General features: G+C 35.4%; 1 protein-coding gene across 1 annotated transcript in view; it reads left to right on the plus strand.

Annotated features, from left to right (window-relative positions):
- The window catches only part of ATP13A4 (ATPase 13A4), a 143831-nt gene that overhangs the window by 89715 nt on the left and 40295 nt on the right, over positions 1-13821 (plus strand). Inside the window, exons 13-17 of the mRNA XM_049776029.1 lie at positions 1420-1481; positions 6306-6456; positions 7827-7913; positions 8708-8861; positions 10331-10442. Coding sequence (XP_049631986.1) covers positions 1420-1481; positions 6306-6456; positions 7827-7913; positions 8708-8861; positions 10331-10442 — 566 coding nt within the window. The remainder of the gene's footprint in view (positions 1-1419; positions 1482-6305; positions 6457-7826; positions 7914-8707; positions 8862-10330; positions 10443-13821) is intronic.

Consider the following 13821-nt stretch of genomic DNA (forward strand, 5'->3'; position numbering starts at 1 on the left):
GGTTTTGACTAGACTTAGGTATAGTAACAAGAGACAGTATTTGGAAGCCTTAACATTTTGATTTGAAGTTTTTACAGACTGATGGAAGTAGGGAGTCATTGAAAGTTCTTTAAACATTTTTGTCAATTTAGAATTTTTATTGATATAAAATATACATAAAGCAAAATCAATCATTTTAACTACTTTAAGTAATTTTAAGTGTATTTTCCCTGTTGTACAATTATATCCAATCTTTTTCACAACTTTCCCCCTCTTTTCAAACTGAAACTCTATTATAGAGTACATTAACATTTTTTGATTGCATAGATTAATGAAATCAATGCTGTGTTTTATAATTACAAAAGTATCAGAGAGCTCTACTAAGAATAGAGGGCTAACATTGTTTTTTTATCATTTTATTATTTTATAATCAAATGGACATCGAAAGTTGGTACTTGTGGGATCATATTCTTGGACTTGAGAAATAAATTAGGGTGGGATTGATAATTATGACATGAATTTGAGTAAAAGATGTACTAATTATATGGTTTATCATTATAGTATTCTAAACATTAAATTCAGCACTTTTTGTGTTATCTCATGCTATCTTTACAACAACCCTATACAATTATAATCAGGTTTAGATAAGGCTTCTGAAGTTTAGAAATGGAATCATTTTCTCTAATTTATTTATTTTGGTTTGGGTTTACAAGGGTCACTAATGGTGACCACATGATTCTTGGAAGACCATGTGATGCTGAGAACAGAACCTGGGTTTCTGGCATATAAGGTTTATGCTCAGCCCATTATGGTATCTCTCCAGATCACTGATAATTAGAGGGTAAAAATAATTTGGCCAGGTCCTGCAGATTATATTTTTCCAGTTCAAGTTTTTCATCTCTACATGCTCTGAGAAAAATTCCAGCAAGCAACTTTTATTGCTAAAGGTGTCAAATAATGAACAATTTCTTTATTGGTTCTACTTCCATTACTTAATTTTATTCCTAATACTAATTTTTTATGAAATCCTGTTAACTTTAAACTGGAATTTGCCCATTTTATGGTCAAATAAAGAAGACTTTACCAAAGACTTTGATATTTATACATTCTATTTGAACCACAAAAAAAAAAGAAAGAAACTTTTGAAATATTTAAGTTGGAAACTTCTTTCTTTCTTTCTTTCTTTACCTAGAAAATGAAAGTTTAAAGAGATTAAAAGCCTCCACTTGTCATACAACTGGTATGAGTTCATCAGGGTTCCCACCCAGATTCCCAGATATTGACTATCCATTTTATTCCTCCTTAAAGTGTGATTTAAATATTGTTTGTGGAAAATGAAAAAAAATATTGTTTGTACCAAATATCCCTGTTGAAATATGTTTAAGTGAACTATAGGACTGCCGGATCATCAGAGTAAACCAAGAACTTGTTTCTGTTTAGACAGGCACCCTAACAAGAGAAGGCTTAGATCTCTGGGGAGTTCTGCCTTGCGATAGGAATGGGTGAGTACCCTGAACTTAAATGCATGTGATTTCTCTCTTCCCAGAAACTGCCTTTTTCTTCTGAAAACTAATCCTGGACACATTTTGGCTTTGATAACTGTTGATTGCCAGAGTACTTTCGATTAATTTTTCCTCTTGGGTATTTCCAAGTCTCACTAAAACATGAGTATCTTCCCTCAGACCAACCATTGCTCTCCCATGTACTCAAAACCAGAAGCTGAAAGTTTTGAGACTGTTGTCAAATACTGGCTAAGATGTAGATTGCTTCTAGGATGTTTGTTAGTCCTGTAGTTTCCTGTGTGTTGTCCTGTTGCTTAAGGGTTACTCCTGGCTCTGCATTCAGGTATTCCTGGTGGGCTCAGAGTACCATAGGGGAAGTGAGGGGTTGAACTCAAGCGCCTTACTTACTATATTATCACTCCTCCCTGATTGATTTTTGGGACAGACCCGGTGGTTCTCAGGGGTTCCTCCTGGCTCTGAGTTCAGGGGTCATTCCTGGCTGTGTTGGGGGATCATATTGGATCAAACTTGAGTTGGCTGTTTGCAAGGCAAATGCCTTACCTGCTTGTTATATCACTCCGGTCCCATGAACTCCACCATTTAACTGCTGAAAACTCCTTTTTTCTGCCCAGAGATGTGGCCCTCTTGTGGCCATGTCTAACTTTGCTTCTCTACCTCTGGCCTTTCCATGACTTCCAAGAGAGATTAGGAGTCTTAACGATGATAACACGCATCGTGTTTAAATAAAGTAAAATAATTTTTTATTTTAATATAAAAAATAAAATATGTTCATCTCATAGTTAATGTATACAGTCTTCAACATCTTATATACAAATGGTACATTGTGGTTCTTCCACATGATGCAAATTGCTTGCACTTGATCCACAAAATTTGTTTGCATGCATTTTCTACACTTTTATAACTAAAGTAGTGGATATAGGCAAGTCTATTGTTGGGTTAACAAATAATTATGGGGGCCAGAGAGATAGCATGGAGGTAAGGCATTTGCCTTGCATACAGAAGATCGGTGGTTCAAATCCCGCCATCCCATATGGTCCTCTGTGCTTGCCAGGGGCAATTTCTGAGCAAAGAGCCAGGAGTAACCCCTAAGCGCTGCTGGGTGTGACCCAAAACCAGAAAAAAAGGGAAGAAAAAAAATTATGTTGCTTCCAGAAGAAAGTTTTTTTATGCGTGTCAAGGTCTTCAGTTTATTTTAATTTTTCCTTAAAGATTGATTTGCTTATATGTCTTGTCTTCTGGCTCATTATTTTTCAGTTTTTTCAATTATTTTCCAATTTAGTATTTTCAGAGTTTCAGAGTTTCAGAGTCTACAGAAAGAGTATGTACTTACTCAAATATATGAATGTATTAAGATAATTTTTATCTTTATATTTTTACGTTTACGTGTGCAAAAATACACAGTATTACTACAGTAAATTTTTTATTTTTGGTTATTGGGTCACACCTGGCAGCGATCAGGGGTTACTCCTGGCTCTATACTCAGAAATAACTCTTGGTAGGCTTGGGGGACCATATGGGATGCTGGGATTTGAACCATCATCCTTCTGCATGCAAGGCAAACACACTACCTCCATGCTATCTCTCCGGCCCCTACAGTAAATTTTCATTTAAAATTGAACTGAATATGCTGTATATTCAAATGTTCTTCTACCCATAGAATTGACATATTTTTATGAATCTTTGTTTTGTTTTGTTTTTGTTCTTGACCAGAAGTGGTCAGGGTTTATTCCTGACTCTGCACTTTATTTTGTTTGTTTGTTTGTTTGTTTGATTTTTGGGCCACACCTGGCAGTGCTCTGAGGATACTTCTGGCTCTGTGCTCAGAAATCGTTCCTGGTAGGCTCAGGGATGCTCAGGGAACACAGATCAGTCCCAGGTAGGTCCTGGGTTGGCTGCATTCAAAGCAAACTTCCTACCCTCTGTGCTATTGCTCTGGCCCCCTGATTTTGCACTTGAAATTACACCTGGTAGGGCTCAAGTCGGATACTAGAGATGGAGCCCAAGTTGGCTGCATGCAAAACAAGCATCCTACCCTACTGAACTATTTCTTCAGCCCCAATCATGATATTGTTGAAACTCTATTTATAAAAGTGACTTGTGAATGTAAAATAAAACAATTGATAGTGTTTGGGTTATTCATTAATTAGAACTTCTTCCTTCATTCCTTCCTTCCTTCTTTCCTCCCTCCTTCCCTCCCTCCCTCCCTCCCTCCCTCCCTCCTTCCTTCCTTCCTTCCTTCCTTCCTTCCTTCCTTCCTTCCTTCCTTCCTTCCTTCCTTCCTTCCTTCCTTTTCTTTCTTCCTTCCTTCCTTTTCTTTCTTTCTTTCTTTCTTTCTTTCTTCTTCCTTCCTTCCTTCCTTCCTTCCTTCCTTCCTTCCTTCCTTCCTTCCTTCCTTCCTTCCTTCCTTCCTTCCTTCCTTCCTTCCTTCCTTCCTTCCTTCCTTCCTTCCTTCCTTTCTGAAACTGAAAGCAACTCAAGGTAAAATTTTGAAGAATGTAATTAATAATATAGGAAAAAGATTAATATATCCTTAAAATTGAATGATAGGCTATTAAATATCTTCTCAAAACAAATCATTTCAGCTCTACTGTTTCTATCTGTTCATACAGGCTCTACCAAATGTGGTGTATACCAGAGGCTACCAATACTTGTTAAAGCACATTCGAATACAAGTGTGAGAACAAGGGTGCAGAGTTTTATTTTTAGGTTGTACATATCAAAGTTAGGTTCATTTCTTAAAAACTCAGAAATGCTATTCAGTATTACATAGTGATAACAGTGTGTGTCATTATAAAAACCTGATACTTTAATCTTGGTCCGTGCCTACTTTTTGTTGTAAAATTGAATTTTTGTATTAATCACAATGCTAGTAGTTTCTCTTTTATTAAAAAAAAAAAAGATGCATAGTAAATACCCGGGAAAGGCTTGTGATGAACCACAAAGAAAACAAACTTTTGATACATAGATATGATCATGAAAGTCAGTAGTAAGCCAAGAGACTTTTAATGCTCAAGGAAATTTTAATGTAGAAGTCAGAAAGAAATAATAGCTGAATAATGAGTTAGCATCCCGATGTATGAAGTTACAAGAAGAAAAACTACAACTACCTAAGCATGAATTAAAAAATGAATTAAAAACCCAACAAGGACAGTATTTAAAGAAGTATAGTATATACTTATCATGAGTGAAATAATACAATTTGGAACATAGCTAATGGTGCAGGGTGAAGGAGCAAGGTAGAGAATACAGTGGACTGACATTTTGTCTTTCATATGGCCCACATAGGTTCAACCTAGAGCACCCTATAAGGTCCCCCAAGCACCATACACGTAATCTTTGAGCACAGAACCCAGAGTAAGCTCTGAGCACTGAAGGTGGGGCTCCCAAAAAACAAAATAAAAGTACTTTTTATATTATGGGAGGATAAAAGCTGGTTAAAGAGCAGAATGAAGTTGACACTTGTAGAAGTGAGAAAAAAGGGATTCTGTCTGGCTCTTAGAAGCATATTTGCCTGATGAAGGAAGTGCTTCTGCAATTCAGAGATTTCCCACAAAGGAATGGCTGCTCCATGAATCACTCTTTATGGGCCATTTAAGAAGACACTGAAACCAGTTTGCACATATTTTGCTACAGGATTAAGTCAGATGATTTCAGCATTAGGATTAGTGAAAGAAACTGGCTGTTGACATTTTAGATGTGTCTCAGTAGCTTTTTGATCAAGCCTTTTCTGTAGGAAGTATGACAGCTTTTGTAGGAAGCTGACAGGGACATTAGTATCCTTTGCAACGCTTTGTTGTTTCTTAGTTTATTTCCTTATAATCATGACCATTTTGATTCTATGCAGCCAATCCATTTATTCACTTATTCATTGAGCCAAATATTTGTTGGTGGTCTTCTGTGGGTCTAATGCCAACTGTGTTGGAGAGAAGTACAGAGAACACAGCCTGCCCTAAAGGATGATGAAAGGAGGAAGATGCATGCATGCACCTCTAGTTGTAGAACTTTCTAGCTGTTATGTCTCACAGGATGGGAAGGGAAGTGCTGGCAGTGAGATAGGGTTGTGTTTACATTTAGGTGCTACCTCCAAATTGTTTTTCATACTTTTGGAATTAAATCAACAAAGAAATGAGGAAAGAACTTGAAAGAACCTCAGAGACAATCTCATACTTGTATAAGAATGATAGGAAAGTGTGTACTAATGAAAAAGAACATATTAATTTGGTGGGAAGCTTTCAAGCATGTGTTGAAAATATATATAATATATATTTTTTTTTTTGGTTTTTGGTTTTTGGGTCACACCCGGCGGTGCTCAGGGGTTACTCCTGGCTGTCTGCTCAGAAATAGCTCCTGGCAGGCACAGGGGACCATGTGGGACACAGGGATTCGAACCAACCACCTTTGGTCCTGGATCGGCTGCTTGCAAGGCAAACGCCACTGTGCTATCTCTCCGGGCCCATATATATAATATATTTTATATATTTAAAATATATAATATAATATATAAATATATACAAGAGGCTCCAGAACTATATACTGTTGGTAATATTTAGCCAACTGGGCCAAATGCTTAGGCCCCTTGAAGTGGTCATGCTCAAAACTACCAGGGTCACATCTTGAAATGCAGAATGGAGACATGTGGTACCAGGGTTTGAACACAGATATCTGTGCATGCCAGAACACTCCTTACACCTGACCTCTTTTCCTGGTCCTATATTTGACTTAAAAATAAAGATAGTCATTCTAAAATAGTTCCTCTTTTGTATGACGAAATAAAATGGAGTTTTATTTCATTTGCTCCTTTAGTTTCCAGGAGGTTCATAGCTTTGCCTCTGGCAAGGCTTTGCCATGGAGCCCACTGTTTGCAGCCATGACCAGCTGCCACTCTCTCATCCTTCTGGATGGGACCATCCAGGGAGACCCACTGGACCTCAAAATGTTTGAAGCCACCACCTGGGTAAGTCACAGCTTGGTCATGAATCTAAAAACTTTTATGCCAGAGTTGTACTGGCATAAATACAACCATTGATTCACAAAATCTGTGGTCTTTAATATTGGGTTAGCAAAGAAGTCAAGGATGAACATTAAAGAGCTTTGTTTGAGTCTTTGAAGTAGATTTAAACACAAAACTGAGAATTTTTAGGATGAGGAATCTGGCTCTCCTAGTTTTAGTTTTGGCTCTGTTTTGACTGTTTGGCCCTGGGAAGTCCTTTCTCTTATTGAAACTTTGGCACCTCCACCATAAAACAAATGATTGAATTTTATCACCAGTGTTCATATGAAGAAGAGTAAAACAAAATAGAAATTTCAAATCTTTTCTAAAAGAGGAAATGCTATTCAGAAATATCGTATAAAAGTAAATAGTTACAGTGATTTTGTTTTTTTAAACTTGTTTTAAATTCACTAGGTATTTATTTTAAATTAAAATTTTATTTTATTTTTTTATATTTTTTATTTAAACACTTTGGTTACAAATATGATTGTGGTTGGGTTTCAATCATATAAAATGACACCCCCCATCCCAGTGCAACATACTGAACTTGAAGAGAGAAAAGAAAGGTGAATTTTGAAGGAACACACATTTGCAGATTTGTAGTATCAGCTTTCCTGTGTGAATCCCCAGGCCAGGAAGTTTAGAAATTCTTCTAGCTCTAGTAGCATACAGCAATTTGGTACAACTTTTTCAATCCTCAATCCTTTTTGACTTACTTCTGTATTTCTAGGGATTAGGATTTCCTCTCTTAACAATTTTTTTTTGCCACTCAATAATATGATTACAAAGCATTTTGACATCTTTGGGTAAAAGATTCTTTTGTCTGTAATCTTCAGCCATTATTAAAGCAATTACTGAGTATTTACTGAACATTAATCACATATAATATAGTCCCTGCCCTGTCACACCCTGAAGACCAGCAATGCAAATGAGAAAGAGTGGGAAGAACAGGAATAGCAATGAATACTAGGAAAGGAAAGACCATCAGGCACCTACTCTGCACAGAGTCTGCTCTTCATGCTCAATACTTTCAAGTTAAGGCTTTCAGAAATAGTGAGTCTCTTATGCAGCACATTTGAATGGAGAAAGCAGAATAAATTGCATGAATAATTCAGAAATATTTGCCCTTGAAATTTCACAGCATTTCTAATGAATTTTTATCCCTGTGTTGAAATAAGCCTGACTCATCTTCCTTCCCCTTCCTCAAGCAGAGAGAATACCAAAACTATATTGAGGTAGCCCTGAGGAATTTCTACAGGGGGGAATTTAAAGACAGTGCCTGTGGATGAACAAGACCTAAATCTCCTCATTGAAATATTCCATTTGTAAAACAGGAAATGGCCAAATCTGGGTTTGATTTTCATGTCAAGGGAGTACCAGCCCATGCTTTGATTGTTAAGCCCTGCAGAACAACCAGCCAGGTAAGTTTGCTTGTTTTTCACATGAAACATCAAAATTCAAGGGGGAAAAATCCTCTCAAACACAGAAAGGTAATAGATGCCTTTATGTAAGTTTATGTAAAACTTGGCTAGCTCTGCCAGACTCTGGAAACAACCAAGATGCCCTTCAACAGATGAATGGCTAAAGAAATTGTGGTACATATACAGAATGGAATATTATGCAGCCATCAGGACAGATGAAGTCATGAAATTTTTCTATATATGGACGTACATGGAATCTGTTATACTGAGTGAAATAAGTCAAAGGGAGAGAGATAGATGCAGAATAGTCTCCCTCATCTATAGGTTTTAAGAAAATTAAAAGACATTTTTGCAATAATTTTCAGAGACAAAAGAGAGGAGGGCTGGAAGGTCCAGCTCACAACACAAAGTTCACCAAAAAGTGTGATGAGTACAGTTAGAGAAATAACTACAATGAGAACTATCATAATAACAATGTGAATGAATGAGGGAAGTAGAAAGCCTATCCTGAGTGCAGATGGGGGTGGGGTGGGGAGAAGGGAGATTTGGGACATTGGTGATGGGAATGTTGCACTGGTGAAGGGAGGTGTTTTTTACATGACTGAAAACCAACTACTAATTATAATCAAGGTGTTTAAATAAATATATTAATTTAAAAAATCTTAGCTACTTCTGATTTACTTTTTTCTTCTGTGTATCCCTTGTTTGCTAAAACAAGCACTAAAAGAGTGTAATAAATTCCCAACCAAAGCTTTATTAGTGTGTCCCTTCTCCATTCCCCATGTCTCCACCAGGTCCCAGTGGAAGGAATTGCCATCCTGCATCAGTTCCCATTCTCATCAGCACTGCAGAGGATGACAGCCATTGTCCAAGAGATGGGAGGTGACCGGCTGGTTTTCATGAAAGGCGCACCAGAGATGGTAGCTAGCTTTTGTCAAGCTGATACAGGTAAATACATTGATTTGTATTGCAATGGAAAATTATTTTTATTTAAAAAAATTAAAAAATTGAATCCCCATTAGACATACATTTATAAAGTTGTTAATGTTTGAATTTTAGTTATACAGTGTTCCAATGCCCATTTATCTAATGTACATTTCCCACCACCAATGTTCTCCTTCCAGCCACCTCTCACACCTGCCTACCTTTATGGAAGATACTTTCTTTTCTCTCTCTCTCTCTCTCTCTCTCTCTCTCTCTCTCTCTCTCTCTCTCTCTCTCTCTCTCTCTCTCTCTCTCTCTCTGTCTCTCTCTCTCTCTCTGTGTCTCTCTCTCTCTCTCTCCACCTTCCTTTTCCCTTTTAGGCACTGTGTTTTGTAATACTATTACTAACAGGGTATTCTAACATCACATATAAACATGGAAAGTATCATGCTGAATGAAATGAGATGGAGGGAGAAGAGTAAATTTGTATTTTTAACTAAATATGTCTCCACTGCACTTAAACTGTGAACTCTAATTGCTTCCTAGTCATTGCCATTAGGATGACTCACTGGCATTCCAAACTCAATATCCAAATTAAATTGATCTTTCTACCAGATGGAGACAATCAGGTATTTCCCTTTTCTCCTCCTAATATCAGATTATTCCTCTCCCTCAGGGCCTCTGCCTTGCCAACTGCTAATCTCTGGATCTTACACTATTTTAGTCAAAGCCTTCCTTCGAATTTATTCCATAGTTTGTGAATTGACCATCTGGTCCCGGTCTCTCTTATTCTGAATCATCCAAATGCACAATCAGACTAGTTTTCCATTACATGCCATAAGTAAACTGTGAATGTTCTGCTTTTATTCTTATGATTTCCAGAAATTCCAGGTTATTCTCAAATATCTTAAAAATCCTTCAGCACTTTCTTCTATAAGATTTACCAGATACTCTTACTCAGGGTTTACTATTTTCTGTAGATATACTTCCTTAGCCGAATGACTTTTGTTTTTGGTAATTTACCTTAGCACTTCTTCCAAGTCTGGTATATGTTTCTGTAAGAGCTTATATCATCCAATGCAATAGTCTAGATCATAGTAATGATCTTTTAACATTTAAATTTCTAGCCTATTACCTGTTAACTAGAGGTCCTTAGAGTGTGGCCTATATTTCATTTTTGTAATGTCAAAGCCCAATACAGTAGACTTCCAATCAATGTTGTTCTTTTTGCTTACACTGAAGAAGAAAATCATTTTACCCACATTTTCCAAAATATTTTTGTTCTCTTTTATTTTCAATGGCTTTTTATTTATTTCTTCCCCAGGGATTTCAAGACTGAACCCTGACAATGTAGTTATATTTAGGGTTCTTTAAGGTTCTGTTTGTTTAATAGTGTGTTTTCATGGACAAGAATTGTATCTGTTTGTAAAGAATTTCCACCCATATCTGTTAAGCAAATATTGCATACTAATTCTGTGTTATTTTATGAACAGTACCAACTAGTTTTGTTAGTGAGCTTCAGACTTATACGACACAAGGCTTCAGGGTCATAGCACTGGCCTATAAGAAGCTGGAACTAGATCACCATACCACTGCTTTGAAGAGGTAAGGTGGGAGAAATTGAACAAAGCTGAATGATGAGAAAAGGTACCAAGACTAGGCAATAGACAAAGCAACGTAGATTTCTAAATTATGTATGTGGAATGTTTCTGAACATTTATAAATAGAGTAAGTAAAGTTATTCTGCCCTGTCTAAACTACAAAATTGATTTGAATATTGATTGGGGAAACTTTTGGGCATATACACTGAAAATTAGGATCTGATGATCTCACTTTGAAAACAGGCACCTAAATATTAATGTCATTTTGAACCAAACCCCAATAGTCAATGTTAAAATTATACTTGTAAGTTGATAATCCTCAAACATTACATTTGAAAAAATGATTGAGGAGAAATATATAAGTTAAAGATGAAAATATAGTTTGGATGTAAAACACTATCTAGGTCAGTTGATTTTTAACTTTTCTACATTTGCAAAATACCAAGAACTGATAGGTAAAAACCATTGTTAAGTAGTAATACCTTTACAGATCCAAGAGGAAACTTATGTGAATCAGCATCATTGAACACTAGTGATCTAGGTAATGCTTGTTAGAAAAAAAAATTAAGTTTTTGAGAACCTTACTAGAGAAAAATTTTCTATGTATGATTGAAAAAGGGATGTTCAGAGAAGAAAATAAACTGGAGTGCTTATTAGCTCAAATTAATTTTCCCACTTGATATTAGGAAAATCATATCTATTTTACCTTCAATACCATGTTCAATTTTCTTTCACTATCAGTAACAATTCTGTAAAACAGCTGGTTTATTTTATTATTTAGAATTCTAAAGTTGGGATATTTAGTATGTTTTACTCAACTTGTTAAACTCAATTTTATTATAACTATGTTTTATATTGCTATTTTAACATATTAAAACAAAACCCTATGCCTAGGCACCATTATCTGCACATATTCTCTAAAAAAGTATCTGTAATTCCTACATACAATGGAATATCCAATGCAATTGACAATCTTGTCAGTGAAATGACTCTAAAATGATTAAAACCTCATGGAATATATTCTGAATATAACCATATAATCTTCTAGTTCACAGGATAATTACATTCCTGAAAGTCAATAAAATATTAAAAATGTGCAAAATATTTTGAATTTATAAGTAAAGCAGAACAAGGGGACTCTTAAACAGCTTTATACTTGTATTATACAAAATATGTATACATTTACATATACTAGAACATGATACACTATAAATTGATCATAGTATAAAATAAATAATATCATCTTACTGGCTTAGCAAGTTATAAACAATTTCGCAACACACGTTTTGTAAAATATTTCATAGATTTCTGGGGTCCATTTAATGTGTTTCTTAAAACTTTGAGCAATATAACTTCTGTTATTTTGATCAGTTTGGTTAGCTCTGGTCACTAAAGTCAGAGAGAGAAATTTGAAGTTTGAAAGTGTATATAAATATTTAAAAATTAAGTTGAGAACATTAAAACAATATAATTTCCCAGGTTCACATTATAAATTAAAGGCTTTATATATTTTATTAAATTTATCAGGAAATGTCTATTTTAAAGAGGAAGACACTTGGGAATGGTAGAATTTGGTATAAAATTTAGTTTCCCAAGAACCTATTGACAGATATCCATCAACATCTGACAAAAATGCAGCTGTTCTGATTATTATAACATTTACAAGTCTCAAACTCATAATTTGGGTATTTAGCCTATAATGAATTATTCACAGCAAAGACACACAAACTAGAAGAAATGCTGAATTCTGTAGCACACAGTAGAGTGCATGACCCAGTCCATGTCCCTTAGACAAGGTAAAAGCATGGGCTCATTAATTGTATTTAATAATCAGTTTGCCTTTTATGTGTCAAAATCAAATCACTACTACTTATTTTCTTAATAAAGTTAATTTACTTTTAGGTCCCTGATGAGAGCATTCTCTTGTGTGTGCATGCTTGTATTGACCATACACATACGATATCACAGATTCAATATCAGAATGCTCTCAACACTGCTATAATTACTTTGAGAATTTTTGACATACCTTTTGCATAGTGCATCCTTCAAAAATATCACACACATTTTAAGAAGTGAAGGACTGACAATGCTCCTGTTGTATTACATTCTCTATTTTTATTATTTTTAGATATGTGAACATGAGATAAAATATCTGTACAAAAAGCCAGGAAAGATAGCATGTTCATCCAATAGGGGAACTTAAAATACCATAAGAAACCACTTCTCTTTGTTTTTTTGGCTCAAACAGATAATTCATAAAAGAAGAATTATATAAGGTTTGAAATAGAACCTTCAAAACGTTTTTGAAGATCCATTAATTTCACCACTTTCTTTTACAAATAAATGATATATATTATTGGACCAAAAAAAAGTGATGTGTCCTCAATCACACAGCAAAAAATAATGGAGCTGGGCTTTGAGCCTAGTCTCCTGATTGATGTGTGTTGTAACTGATAAGAAATACAAACAGAAAAACCAAAACTCAAATGTTAAGGTGGGCCACATGTTATGACAGATGCTAAACCCTAAATAAATTTTTGCCTGAACTTATTGTCTTACTCATGCAGTGTTGTCTTTGGAAGTAGCTAAAAACCCAGGTCTGGCATAAAGACTACTAGAAAGACTAATTGAAAAGAATATAAATCAGGCTGTAGCTTAGTTTTTTTTCTTCCAAAAACCAGCTCCATTATTACTTTACTCAGAAAGATTTTAATTACTCTATACAGTAATAATTTAAATTAATCTATTTCACTACATAGGATTGATTCTCTTTCTCTCCCTCACTTTCTCCCTCCATCCCTCCGTTCTCTCTCTTCCTCCCCTGCCTACCCTTTCAGGGATTGAACTCACGTTTCTTGTACAAAAGACCAGTTCTTTATCCCTTGTATAATTTCTCTTGCCAAGGAACAGTGATTTCTCTCTGGGGACCACTTTCTGGAATCTCAAAACATAGCTAGAATTTCAATGTTAGATCATAAAAATCTTGTGATTTTTCCATAAAATAAGAGTTTTGTCTTATTGAAGTTTAGATGTCTGAGGGAAGAATATGAAATGAATGATTCAACTTGGTTAGAGGGTGGGTGAAAAATTTAGGTAAAGTGGCAAAGTTAGTTTGTAATTAAGTTAGAGAAAAGAATCAAATTCAGAATTGGGAAATGCCATTTTTTCTTTTCTTTTCTGAGGAGACTAGTTCAAACTGTATTTCTTGAACTCTGGTAAAGATACTGGCAGTCCAAAGACTGTCACTGACTTCAGTTTATGTCCTAAGTCAATGCACAAACATTAATACTTGATTCAGGGAAACATAGATATAGGTCGGGTGAAAGAGAGAGGAGTTCTATTGATTAAAAAAAAAGATGAGTTTGGCCTTAAAAGAGGTGCTC

This window comes from Suncus etruscus, chromosome 6 (assembly GCF_024139225.1).
Source record: "Suncus etruscus isolate mSunEtr1 chromosome 6, mSunEtr1.pri.cur, whole genome shotgun sequence".
NCBI classification, from domain to species: domain Eukaryota; kingdom Metazoa; phylum Chordata; class Mammalia; order Eulipotyphla; family Soricidae; genus Suncus; species Suncus etruscus.